Source organism: Excalfactoria chinensis, chromosome 2, assembly GCF_039878825.1.
Source record: "Excalfactoria chinensis isolate bCotChi1 chromosome 2, bCotChi1.hap2, whole genome shotgun sequence".
Classification (NCBI taxonomy): Eukaryota; Metazoa; Chordata; class Aves; order Galliformes; family Phasianidae; genus Excalfactoria; species Excalfactoria chinensis.
In genome coordinates, this window is record NC_092826.1 from 127,158,846 (window position 1) to 127,173,423 (window position 14,578).

At 38.1% G+C, this 14,578-nt stretch overlaps 1 protein-coding gene across 1 annotated transcript in view; it reads right to left on the minus strand.

The window, feature by feature from the left end:
- Positions 1-14,578, minus strand: part of MPP7 (MAGUK p55 scaffold protein 7) — a 144,300-nt gene that overhangs the window by 85,264 nt on the left and 44,458 nt on the right. Inside the window, exon 4 of the mRNA XM_072329434.1 lies at positions 11,967-12,133. Within this exon, the coding sequence (XP_072185535.1) occupies positions 11,967-12,003 (37 nt within the window). The 5' untranslated portion in view covers positions 12,004-12,133. The remainder of the gene's footprint in view (positions 1-11,966; positions 12,134-14,578) is intronic.

Genomic DNA, 14,578 nt, shown 5'->3' on the forward strand with positions numbered 1-14,578 from the left:
ACACAGCCTTCCCAGAAACACCCACACAGAGTACGAGTTCAGTAATATTTTTAATTCACAGGTATTCGAGATTATCCATAGAGTTAAGGCAATTGCTGCTCCCAGTTATTTGTGGCACACCTCACCAGCAGGCTCCGAGGGGCAGACAGTAGCACAGTGTTCCACAGTAGCATGCAGCATAAAATATCCATCATGCACACAGGCCATCAAGCCGCTGTCCAAGAAATGTAGCAACAGTGTTTGCAGCAGTCCTCTTTAGGGAGGTAACCTGGCATGAGCTGATATCAATTCATAGCACATGTTTAATTTTCCAGTGGGATTACTTGGGGTAAAAAGGACAAAATGCCTTTTTTCTCCTGTCTGCTGTCTACAAAAACACCAATAGTCTCCCGGGATCCAAGATACATGGTCCTGCTATTATTTTTAGTCTGAGTAAGTGCTGCTGTTCGTCACAAGGACAGATTTACAAGATATTCTGCTAGTAAAGAACATTATTCTAAGTTATAGGTTGCCTATCGTTATTATGTCTCTTATCTCCCCAAAGGTTACGACTTCAAATATTTATTAGTAAACATAATTTCACAACCTTTCCAGGTACCACGCTCCCCCTTTCAAAATTACATACGGCACCTCCGGGATCTGATTATTTAACATTTTCATGGTTTTACTGCCTTTCAGTAAAATATTCTGGGGAAAAAAGAAACAAAAACGTTCCTTCCAGATACATTCTTTTTGTGGTCCAAGAGTTTTTGGTGGTTGACATTCAGTTTCTTAGAATCTTGCTTTTCTTTAAATCTGTTCTTGTTTATTCTTCAGAAATACTGTAAGAAGAGGATATAACTCAAACCACTACAATTTTGCACGGACAGAAAAAGAAAACTAAGTCTTGCCAAGCGAGACTCCATCAATGACTGAAGACTGGAGGAACAGAAGCTGAATGGGACTTTTGGCTTTTACTTTCTGGATTATTAGAATTTCAGCACCGGGTAAAAAAAATAAAATAAATAAAAAAACAAAAACACTTTTTAGAAGTGGGTGTCACAGTAATTCACAGCAGCAAAATGACACAAATATTACTGCAGCTGCAGAAATAAGCAGGAAGAAGAAACATTAAAATTGAAAAAAATTCATCCAATTTACTTTGTTTTTAAGGGATATATTTAGAAAATTAAAATTTCTTTCCACTCAGCCTTATATGTCCGTGCAGAACTACTTTTGTTACTGCAAATACACTCAGCTCAGAATAACCTGGAGGTTGTTAAAAAATGGAATAGAAAGCTCAATGCAAGCTTATACTGTGACATAACTGTTTAAGAACAATTCACATATGCCTTTTGGAGGAAAGAAAATATGGACTTTAGGCACTCCTTTCACATAAGAGATGTACAACAGAACAAGCTTTTTATTTCTTGTTCCATGAAATCTGCTTAATTTTCACGTGTAATCTACCATGAAACTATTCTATAGTAAATGTAGCTTCTCAAACCTCAGATAATTAAATCCCAAGTGAAAAGTTTCTTGATGGACTCTTATAGTAGTGACAGCAGGTAAGACTGAAGGTGCCTGTAGTGAGACTGGGTTTTACGCAGAGCTACCTGCAATCCAGGACAGATTTGTCCTGTGGGTGCTTCCATTCCTTGGGGTTTCCACGTTCAGATGAATAGCTGCCATGGGCTAAATTTGCTCACATAGCCCTGAACTGCCCCTTCCAGGAAAATGAATGTTTTTATGTCTCAGTAGCTCTAGTGCTACCTTCAACTGAAAGGTACCCAATTTATGCAACTTTCTGGGAAAAAGGAGAAAATTAGATGGGTGCCAACTTATTTTATCCAATTCTATGGTCATGTTTCAAGTGCTGCCCTGCTTTAGCTCTGCAGCACAGTGTTAACAGCTTTGACCCAGAAGGGGAACAAATCAAGATCCAACTCTTCTCTGCAGCAGGAGAACCCCGGCCACCCAGCACATAGGGAACACTACATTCCTTCTCTATAGACTCCCCTTGAAACTAAGCATTATGTAGACAGAAAGAAAAGAACAATTTACCATTGGAGACTGTGCTTCAGCCCAACATCAAACCAACCTCCTGCAAAGCTAGCGAGTGCACTGCGGGTGGTTCTGTAGGCCAGAGCCAAAGGCCACTGCAAGCAATGCAAGTTGTTCACTGCTTTTACTGCTGCCAGTCTGCTGAAATCAGATTTATCTTTTAAAAATTCTTTCGGTGCCAATTGGAAACACCGAAGCACTGCTATACTGAGTTTTTTAAATGCTCAGAGGTATATGCCCTATGCTGAGATGGACTGTGATGTAAATTAAAGCTGCATTACAAGCCATAGAATGGGAGGTAGGTGTGGATCAGAGAGCTGAACGCTGCCAGGCCCGGGCCGTGCTATCATCAGGCTCAGTGCGATGCCTTCTCTTCACACCTCTGAGTCAAATGGCACTCACTGATCTCCCGTTAAAAAAGGTATTTTACACACATTTCTGGAAAGATGCCTAAAATTTAAACTAACACACAAAAAAAAACTTTTTAAAAGCCTCTACAAGTTGTAGAAAACAACAAAAATCATGAAAAGCTGGGAAAAAAAACTGTTTTTCTGTTTTGTTTTATTCTATTTTTTATAATTCCTCATGTTGGCAACACTGTAAAGAGCCTTACCAAAAAAAGAAAAAGAAAAAAAAAAAAGAATATAATAAAGGCTTCTTTATACACTGTTGCTATTCTGTTCAGGTTTTTTTTCTTCTTGTAGTCTAGTTTGGCTAAATTTAAACAAGTTTTATATTTAAAATGAATCAAAGGCCCGCTGGGATTTTCTAGTATCAAAATACTTCAGGTATCAAAATTCAGCAACGTAAACATGACTTACACAAGAAAAACTCATTTACTTCTATTTTTAACAGCAGAACATTTATTCAAAGGTCTCAAATGACCTGAGCATAAATCACAAAAATTAACAAAGAGTTTAAACATGGAGTTGTAAGACTACAACCAATTATAAAAAGGGAAGTCAGCCTGGTCTGTCCTACAACGTGGGGAAAGAAACTGAAAGTAAAAAATCACATCTCAGTGTGATCATCCCTGGACTTCCCCACATCACTGAAAGAGAGAAGGGAAGATCTGAGGTTCTTTCGTGATTAAACATGGTCACATAACCCAGTGGCAGCAAGAGGAGTCACTTATGAAACATGGGAACTGTTAGTTTTAGATAGTAGTATGCTGATATTATGTACATATGACTCATGTTATATAAACTAGGTACAGTGTCTAAGTTGAACTAAGATGTGAACCAAGTAGCATCCCTGTAGTATAGCACCGCAATAATAATAAAAGGAGACAGGCATTGCACACAGTAATATCATAAAACCCTCGGAAGAGAGGAAGGAAAAGTTTGCAGGTGCTCAGATGGCCCATTAAACCTAACTGCCTGAACCAAGAATAAAGCAATTTAATAAATTAATACCAGATATACGATGCTTTTACATGAAATTTATTTCTTCCATGAAAAGAAACACGGGCATTTAAAAACCAACAACTAGATAGCCATTTTACAGAAGTAATCTATATACACCATGCATGTAGATAACCTAATAGATACAGACAGCCTAAAACAAAAATACACAAGAGCTTGTCACAGAGAGGGAAATTAAAGTTTTTGGACTTGTTGCATATACCGAGTAGAACAAAATGGTTGCAAAATTCTGCCAGCTTGGACTAAGGAAATAACTTCAGGGGAAAAATACAGTGCTTGAAACCTCAGCACTGCCCCTGCTTCAAACAGCAACAGACAGACTTCGCACTTTGTTCTATTAATACAAAGCTCCTGCTCTCAGTCTCTCTTCATTTTTTCCTAACCTTAATTAATACAAGTTAATTTTAGTAGATCTGAGTAACACTGGATGTAATATTGAGAATTCTGATTTTAAAGTGCTTCACTTAATTTTGCACATGCGATAAGATTTAACGCTAAGAAGCAATGGAAATCTTTGAAATCTGAAACAACGGGACAAATAATTTGTCCAGCTCCAGAAAACTGCTTCTTTCAGTGCTCTTTTCTGTAGGAGTCTGCTTGTTCCTTGGAGGAGAATAAATGGTGAACCATTTGATGAAAGTGTTCCCGTACTGAACCACTCACACTGCGGAATCCAGATGCTCTACATTCTTGACATCAGAATGGAAAAATTTACTGTTAGTCTAGAGAAATTTAATATCACCATTCTTGTCATATCCTTCATAGCTTCATTATTAGGACAAGTCTGTGGAAGCTATAAACTAGTGCTAAATGATAAAAAATATGGTCTCTGCATTCCATCACTCTTGCGTATTACAGGAAAACACCAGCTTTGTTTTGGTTAGTGTAAGGAAAAAGCTGGAGACAAATGGATGCACATTTGCTTTCATATGCTAATTAATTTCCTGATTTAGCATTCTGAACAATGATGCCAGACTTCCAATCAAAAGTTTTTACTGTAACTGAGGGGTAATAAACACTAAAGAACATATATCTAAGCCCAGAACAACACTGTAAAATTTTATTGTATTAATAAAACGGGACACACCAACCTTTAAATTTTCCACTTTGTCAAAGGTAAAATAATCAGCACCATTTGCTGCCATTTATAACAAGCTGACATTTTTTCACATTTGAACCGTACTTTACAGTTCTATAAAGGATCAGACAACACTCTCCTTACACAAAGCAAACAGCCCAGCAACAGAAACCCTCCTTCTGACATCACTGCGGCCGCATAAGAAAATCAAAGTCACTAACACTGAATATGGAAGGTTACTTCATTCTCAGCTTAGAGATCGCTATCCGTGCACAAGATCAAATAAAAACACATTCTGTACCCACTGTCCTATCAGACTGTAAAAGGACCGCTGTGTGCTCAATCTTGTGTGCAACAAATCCTTCTTTTTTACACTTGATAATTCCATCGAGTATATGGGCTTAGCAATACTGCAAGCACATACGGAGCTCCAACAACCGCTCCGTACAGAACCAGCGACTAACAAGATTCTATCACGTACTTCAAAAATAAAAGTTAATTGCTTTTAAAAAAAAGATCTGATTTTCAAAAGGTAGAGAAGACTGAGACGTACAGGTCAGCAATGTCTGTGGAAAAACGTCAATCTTGTTCTATTTACTGATTATAAAGAAGCAAAATGCTGAAACCCTTACAGGTGGGATTAATTAAAATATCGGCGTTCTGTTTTTTTCCTAATGAAAACAAGAACTTTGTCATGCAAACCCTCAAAGAACAAGATTACAGATTCAATGAGGGCAGTGCAGTATTTTAATTTAAAAATTGTACCCGATTTTTATTCCTCCAAACTGCAGTAATTTGTTAGCCCACCTTAAAACAACATTATGACAGACAATGTTGAAAGCAAGAAAGCATTTAAGCCCACCACTTCTAAAAATATTATTCCCTTCAAAATGGAAAAGTCTTTAGTTTTGGAACTTGGCTACGGGAGCTAAAGAATCCGCAGTTGTTTGAAACAGTTATTGGTCTTTAAGGATTTGTCTCAACATGTGTATTTCAGATTTAGCATACCACATACCAGTGCATTCTGATTCGAGTTAAACAGTTGATCCCTTCTTGCATTCATACAGAGTAATACCAAGTTCTTGCTTGTATAGCTCCTGAGATCTATTTCAAAACTGAAACTCAAGATATAATTGCGAGGCGCTGTATCAACAGGGATACTTTCAAAAATCATAAAATGACTTTCATGAGCTTACAGAAGGACTATTTTCTGCAAGAATAACACAAATGTATAACTGATTTAAAGTGACCTATCAAGCACAAATTAATAGGCAGTTTGTGGAAAGCTCGTACAAAGATCTGACATGTATGTTTTCAGATACTCTTGGCCGCTCCAAAGAAGCCCGCATACTGTGACACCTTGAATAACCTTGACTAACTGACTGGTCCTTTGTGCAGACGTCAGCCTGGGGAGTCTTAAGTATTTATATCTAGATCTTCATCAACACTAGAGGAGGCAATAGCAAGTATCTGGCAGGCACTGAGGAAAGAACTCATTCCAGTGCTAGAATGTCAGAAAAGAATCGCCGGGCACGCTCGGTATGTTTAACTCTTTCTTCACAGTTTGCAAGGCATACTAAACGTGGCATTTCACATCCGCAGAAGGAAGCTACGATATCTCATTAAGAGACTGAAGAAAGACTTCCAGCAATAGAAGCTGAGTCTGTTTGACTGGTTTTAGTTGTACCTAAAAATTCTGGAAGCACCGTTTGACTACTGTATATCTCAGCCTTTCATTCTGTGTCTTAAGAGTGGAAGAAAACATCCTGTAATCTCCACAAAAGAGATGGCAGCACCGATGCCCAAAACAGGCTTTAAAGTAGCTGTATCCTTTCAGCGCTATATCTCACTGTGTGACTGAGTTCTGTGCTTAGCATACAAAACAAATTACACCATCCCATCAGTCATATACACATGCACATGCCCACAAATTCTGATAGAGAAATCTATGGAACAATACAGAAATACCAAAAGCTTTAAGGAGTTAAGTACAACATCTCTGTTGCATCAAAGGTAATTTTATAAAAGGCAACTAAGAGTGGTTACACTTTGTGTTTTACCCTTTGCATTCCTATACTGCATTGAGGTGTGGGTTTCGTGTTTAGCAAATATGTTATTTTAAGACCAAAATAATATATGAACTCATGTTCCACAATAGCAACTTACCACTGTTAGCAGCGAAGTTTCTCACTACCTGAAAGCAGTACTAAATTTCCTTCAGATGAACAGCTTCAGTTTTATTAAAACAAGCAATACTTGACCTAATGTTGGGCTGAGAAGCCACAGAACCTTTCATCTGACAGTAAAAACATACGATACACTCTGCTAGCCGAGCAGGATCCCAGCACAGTTACACTTGTGTGTTACAACATCACCGCCTGCTCCTGTCAAAGGATGTCTGACAGAAGCAGGAACTGTCAACCATTTGTGTAATAACAGCTTCCATCCAACCAGAGTAGCTATACATTTAAGCCTTTGGTTAGAAACAATATACACTGCCATACTTTCACATTTGCCACAAAATTTCACACTGAGCACCAAGAAAAAAAAGAAGTGTAAGTTCATGCTGACAGACCATTTGAATTTGAAGTTAAATTTGCATCCAACAACTGTAACATTTTAAAGAGTTTCCCACCAGTAAATATATCTGCACACATTTTCTGATTCCATACTGCTGAATCAGCCTGGCTTAAAGCATTAATCCAAACCAGAAGAGTTTAGAGAAATTTAATTCTACTTTGAACAAGTTTTCCAACACTCACCATAAATATGTTGAAATCAAAATAAATACCCTTTTCCCAACACCAGAAATTTATATTTTTAAAAATCTGAGAGCAATTAAAGCTAGCCATACGCCTCAGTGTTTCCCACATCTTTCACATTAGCGTTAGCCTACGAGCCAGTTAATGCCTCTGGCAGCTGGAGATGGGGAGTTCTCAAGAAAACATGATAAAATACAAGCTCTATTTATTAATTCAGTGTAAGTCCTGCCTCAGCCAGAGTATCGGCTTTCATACAGATCTCGCTGTATCTGTGCGTTTCGACGAGGTGAGAATTTCAGTAGCCTTGCAATCCCAGTGCAGACACAGCTCTGAGTGGCACACAGAGCCCCTGCTCCCACTGCTCGCAATGCAGCACGACAGCACCGAGGCAGCTCAGGCCAGGGCTCCATCGCCTCGCAAGCCTTCACCTGGCAGCCACCAATGGAACCACTACTCCCAGAAATCTTTCCCCCATCATTCTCTTGAATTCTCTTTCTCTTCATCTCATAACAACGAATCCAGATCTTTGCTACTGTTTCACTACATTTTTTAAATGATCTGTAAAAATAGAAGTCCCTGATTTCTAGCTCCCTCCTTCAGCAAACAACTGGCTGAAAAGGCTGAAATTCTCTGCTACTCCAGCTTCATTTGCCCTCTGCCCCCACAAGCATTTCTCATGCACCCTCTTGGCTCCACCAACTACTCCACTGTCATCACTGTTTCTTCCCCCTATCTGCCTTTTTATCCTTTTCATTATCAAGCATTCTTAGGAAAAACTATGTTGAAACTTGCAAGCTTAGTAAAGTGTATTAGTTGTAGATAAAGGGAACACATCCACACCAAAACGGGCAAAGCAAGGATAGCATCTTTCAGTGTTCAGGTGATTAGAAAAACAACTTTGAACTTCACACTGCTTGCAGCTCCCCCTTTGCTGGCAGACAGCCCACATAGATGATGGGGCTGTCATATCACCGTCATGTTTTAGCAAAATATTTGTACTGGCATTCACTACATCCACACCAATGGTATGCAGCTCTAGACAGAAGTCCTGATAATTATTGAAGAGCCATAGGATATGTTGCTTCAAAAATTTCAAGCAAGTTTCATAGCTGTATTTTGCATTATTACAAGACAAAACACCCCCAAAATAAAAGAGTATTTTAAAGCCAGCTGAATTTATGACTTGGTTTGCAACAAACGTGGTTTTTCTCCATTTAAAAAGCTAATGTGTATTCAGTTTTATATGCCTATAACATCGAAAAAAGCCTCTATCTGGCACAGCATTACCTTCTTATATGTACTCAAGAAGGAGTTAATGTAAGCCATGCACATTTTTACTGTCTATAACTCAAAATATTCAAATTCAAGAACTGCTTCTGACTTTCATTACACTTGCGCAATCACCCAGTTTTACTTGGGGACCAAACTTGGCCATTACTTGTGATTTTCCCACTGACAACACATGAATCAGTAACATGAAGACTGCTTTGCACCATCCTGTGCTAGTTAAAAAGGACAAACAGAGAAAGTATTTTTAAATGTCAGCAGAACAAGCTCAGTGTAGGGTTGTGAGGAAAGAAATCTGCAACAACTTCACAATGTTTTTCACACTAAAACACTTCACAGAGTGTAGTGATGTCATCTTGGCTCCACAAAAGTCAGCCATGAAGATGACATCAACTATGGTGAAGCCAGGATAGCAACCTTGAATCTCCCTAAATTTGTAAGCTAAAGCTAGATGTCAGAAATGCTTCACCGGCAGAAGACCCTTCTTCTCAGCCTTTAAACTCTATGAAATAGCCTCGCGCACTGGGTTCAAATAAATGTTCAGAACACAGAAAATGGTAAAGCTTCAGACGCAGCCACATGCAGGAGCTCAGCCCTCCAGTCAAGGCACTTGCATTAACACAACTTGGAGCCAACACTGATGGGACAACAAGCCTTAACAGAGGACTAGGATTGCTCGTATGTTGTCAACAAGTTGAAAAGCGGTATATTATGTGTACATACACCCACATGTGCACAAACATAAGCCTGTAACTCATAAGAATGTTTTTCATTTAAAGATTTTATAACGTTTTAGATGGAAGCAAGCTACACAAATCTGGTTTGCCTGCTGACAAAGTAAAAGCTAAGCAAAATTACCATAAATGGATCAACATTTAGTTGCATCAAATGTTGCCATCATGAACAATGGTCTGATGTCTAAGAATATTAAAACAAAACAAATTTCAAACAGTCCACAACTTGCAAACTTTCTGTTCTTTGCATTTCTCTTTTATTAATTCTCAATAGAACTCTTTCGCTCATTTTCAAATCCCAGTTCACTTTTTCTTCACCAGATGAGAGCAAATACAAAAATAAACTAGGTTGGAGTCTTGTTTGAATGTGTTAACAAAACACAGCCTTAGCAGGTAGACTAAATGAAGCTGCTCCCCTACCCTAGAGGCACATTTGTTAGGCCCCCATCAATTAACCTGCTAACTCCTCTGCAGGAACACACACAGCCACCATCAGTTTATGCAGCCAGAACGGAAGGGCAAGAGGAAAGGTGGTCTGCCACCTTCCAATGGAGAACAACAAAGGTAAGAACTGCTCCTCCCATTTTCTTCTTTTTGTCTTTCATCTCAGTTTATTAATCAGAGACTAAGAGCAGAAAAATACCTCTGAGGTGGATCATGCTGCAAATTAAAAGCCACTTGTATTACAATGAGGATAGAGACCATGGTTTGATGCATTAGAAAAGATTACTTGAACATTTGTCATCACCCTTCAGGAGAAGCAGTAAAGGAAGTAGAAATACAGAAAAATAATTCTCTTTCCCTTCCAAAAGCAAATGTTTACTTAAAGAAACAATTTATACCTTGCAGCTGAAAACCAACTGGGTTTAATAAGCAATCTGTATTACTTAAGCAGCAAGATGCAAATGATGCATAGCACACTTTACTGTTACAGATTTCCTGGGAACTGAAATGAATGTGAAGCTCATTAATTAGGGTGTGTGATAAAAAATAAGGTGTATTTGGAGAATCATATGCATCAAGCAGCATAATAGAACATTGTTTTTAGGGACACTAACACACAATTTTAAAATTAGGATTTGTTTTTTCCATTTGCTGAAGTAGTTTTCCATTTCTTTTCCTGAGCGTATGCCCATTACTAATATTTTTAGGCATATTAACATTCTTTAAACAATAAACCCAGAAATATCATTAGCACCAAGCACCAGTCATCACACATTCCCCCCTACCATTCATCTCAAAATTGTCTTGAAACATCAGGAAGTATTCGGTCACATAATATTTAAAAACATAATAATACGGCGGATTTTGGAAGGGCACAAAAGTTTTCACGATAAAGGAAGCAAAGATCCACAGTGGAAAATTAGCCCAGGATAGAGCTAACATCTTTCAAAAGTCAGTTAGAGTAACTAAACAGCTTCAACAGCCACAGAGGTGAAGCATGTATTTCCATAGGGGAAAGAAAGGAAAAGTGGGGTAGGTAGAGGTAGAGTCTGGGGAGATGGTAGTCAGATCTCTCAAACACAGCAAGTGGGACAGAGCGTAGGAAAGCCAATAAAACCTCATTCCAAATCGCAGAATCATAGAATGGTTTGGGTTGGAAGGGATCTTTAAATGGTTAAGAAGGAGAAAAAAAAAAGAAAAACCACTAACAAAAGGCCTCTTAAAATTCACCTTTTCAGCTAGCAGAAATCTTATGTGGACCCGAAGTATGAGGAAAAGAATAGTGCAGTGAACTATTTGGTCTATTTAAAATAATAATCAAATGCAGTTCCTTACACTGTTTTTGGATTCCTGAGTTGAAATCTCCCTCTTCCTTTTTGAAATCCTATTAAATCTTGGGCATAAAACTACGTGATCCAGAATAACAAGCAGTGACCTCCCTATTGTAATCTCAGTGGGACGACCTATTTACAAAACACCTTTTAGAAAAAAATACTGACTTTCTTTGCCCCTAGAATGGTGACAAAAATAATTGGCAGAGAAACTGTAACCGTAACAGCAAAATGAGATGTAACCTTTGAATATAGCCTAATATTACTACAAAGAAGGTTAAAACTATGGAAAATTACTTCTGCACTCCCACCGCCTTCACTCAGTGATAGGAACGAGACTCCAGTGTGGACGGCAAGGGAAGGAAGAGAACTTGAGACAGTATTTTTCTTCTCCTAATTTGTTAAAGAAGTGTCAGAACTAAGTAGTCTGTGTTCAGAAATAACTCCACTGATAAGTAACTCGCAGAGGGGATAGTCTAGACTGCTGCAAATATTAAGGCATGTATGATATCATCATCTTTTTTCCTCCTCCTTTTTTAAGTTAACATTGTAGGAATCACTCCAGGGTGAATCCAAATTCTTCAGATCCACATACAGTACTGGGGGCTGGAGACAGGGAGAAGAAAATGGTGGGATTTATGAAAGTTATTAGTAAAAAAAAAAAAAAAAAAAAAAAAAGTCATACTGTGATGTTTCATCTGCCTACATTCACTTCAGGAAGAAAAGGTTATGCTCGAAGTGCTAATTTAAGCATCTGTTGAGACCATAATTAATTACATTATTTGATGATTTCTTGAAAGAGAGACTGTAGACTTAACAAATAAGCTCTGGAGGAAACGTGCAGTCCTCCTTGGCTTGCATACCTGTGTCACTTCCAGATCCAGTTGATAACGCTGGCATGATTTATTCTGCAGAATATCACACACGAATGTCAAACTCGCACTCTGCGGCCAGAAGGCAGAAGTTAATTTCGGTTTAACTGCTTGCAGCCAACGTGTCTACTAAGATTTATGCGATCTCCTCGTTTCTCCTAGAAAGATCAGAAACAGAATTCCGCAATTAAGAACTTTGTTAAACTGCAAATTACTGCTGCTGATCGACTACAAACTTTATCACCAAGGAAGCTTTTGATTTAAGCTAAGTCTCACATAACCAACAAGCTTTTTGCACCTATATATGACTGCTAAGATTATTTCCACAGGTGAAAGAAGTTTTCCTTTTTTCAGTCTAGTCTATAATTGCATTCCACTGTGAAAGCATCTTCACACGTTTCTCTCATTTAAACTACACGCAGTGCATCAGGGATTTGGAAAGAAAGCACCTTTTAAAAACAGCAGCAGTGAATAATTTCAGTCATTGTTAATTTTATTACTACTTCACCCAGAAATATATATATGTATATATATATATATTTATTGCATAGGTGTTCATTTATTGCCTGTTTCTATTCAACTTCTTTTCAACACCATTGAGTTGATTTGCAAATACAAAATACATGGCAGATCTTAATCTAGAAATATAAACTAAATTTTAAATGAAATTATAAAAGCCAGGAACGGAGCGAGCACTTATCCAGGGGAAACAGCAGCTTGATTTATGGAGCCATTCTCATGCTAACCATATAAGGATTCTTTCCTTTAATTCATTACCACAAAGTCACATTTTTAAAACAAACAAACAAAAAAGATACTTGTTTAATTATTGCACAAGCCTGGAGACACTAAACTTGGGTCTTCAAACAGTTCTCAAGGAAAACTCAGAGCGAACATAAGGAAAGTACGAATCAATTTCAAATATAAGTGCACGTATTTAAATTCAGGTATGTTAAAATATGAAACTGGAAGAGAAACTATGAAATTCTTTTCACAAGTCAAGTCTGGAAATGTTTACCTAGAGCAGGGCAGAGGCCGAGGTGTTTGCAGGGAGGAAGAAGGGAGAGAGAGAAGCAGAAGCTTACAGAAAATAAGTTTTTTTTCTCCAGATTTCAGAAAAGAAAAAGTGCCCTTGAAGAAAGAAGCCAGCACAGCTCTGCTCCAGCAGAAGAACATAAACAAACAGGAGAGCATTTTGTTGCTGTTTTCCTTTTAGTTTTTATTTAATTTCTAAACATATCCATATTAATAGGAATGACTTTTGAAGTCACATTGGCTGGGAAAGTGCATATTTTGGACACATTTGTAGTTGGCAACAGCCTCACAGAGGAGTAACACACAGGTGCTGTAAACACTGCATGCTGTGCAACATTTCTTTTTCAAAGAAAAAAAAAAGGAATCCCCACATTACTGAAAGCCCTGCAGCACAGCGAGGGCCATCCACTCCTTCTCACTTATATGAAGTTTTCAATCTATTATGAAGATACAAGTTAGTTGTTAACTTGCCCACAGGAGTAAGCCTGTTGTTTCAACAACTGGAAGGGTTTTTTAAGGGTGTTTTGTTGTTTTTTTTTCAGTTCCCCCTAAGCATTCATCTGAAGAATGATTTTGTCAGCTTTCAAACCAGAGCGAACCTGTTTGCCTGTCTGTTTTAAGGCGGTGAGCAAAGTGAGACTGACAGCCTCAGATAACAACTTCTGCAACTAAACGGATTCGATTACCTGTCGTCTCTTATAGGGGTGACTGCGGTTGTGCTTTTTGTTTGCGTTGGTTACAGGAGGTTGGGGTAATGAAAAAAAGCTTTCACTAAAAAAGCTGCATTTTCAAAAAAAAAAACCAAAAAAACAACAAACAACAACAACAACAAAAAACACCTCCTTGTCCATCAAATCAGTACAAAGTCTATCAGCTGGAATAAAATTTAAAGCAGAGATAAGGAAGTGCTTCAGAGCAATAGACCAACTTATGATGACAGAGCTGTAAGAAACAAATCTATCTGCAAAGCTAGACTGGGTGCAGCTCAAAAGGAGAAAAAAAAAAAAAGAAAAAAGAGAGGCATCACAGCCAAGGACACACTGTACAAATTAAGAAAGAACATACTCGGTTTGAACTAATTCTGCTTGTTTTCTTTTGACCACATACAAGAACCATAAAGGAGAACTCCTGCCCCGAGCTCACGTTCAGCCTCCGGAGCAGCACACAGCTACAGCCACAGGGACGGATGGGAGCGCTTTCAGTGCTCGTGTGTGCAAGAAACTTGTTCAAACAAAGGGATCTCCTATTAATGGGACGTCCTTCATTTATATGCAGTTTGAGGGACTTTTGTATATGGAAATAAAGGGAAAAAAAAGGCAATAAAAACAACGGGAACAACACGTAAATGTGTAAAGAATTCTCCTTAATGCTGATTATTTATTAGAACTGTGGGTTCCTCAAAAACTACTCGCCACGCAGTGTGGAAAGCGGAGCAGCTCAATATACATGTCATGTATTCTGAACTCAATCTACTCCTGATTTTTCTTTATTTCATGGTAAATCATTCACTATTAAAAGAATTCAAGTTTCTTATTATTTAAGAAACTTATATATCGCATAAAGTTATT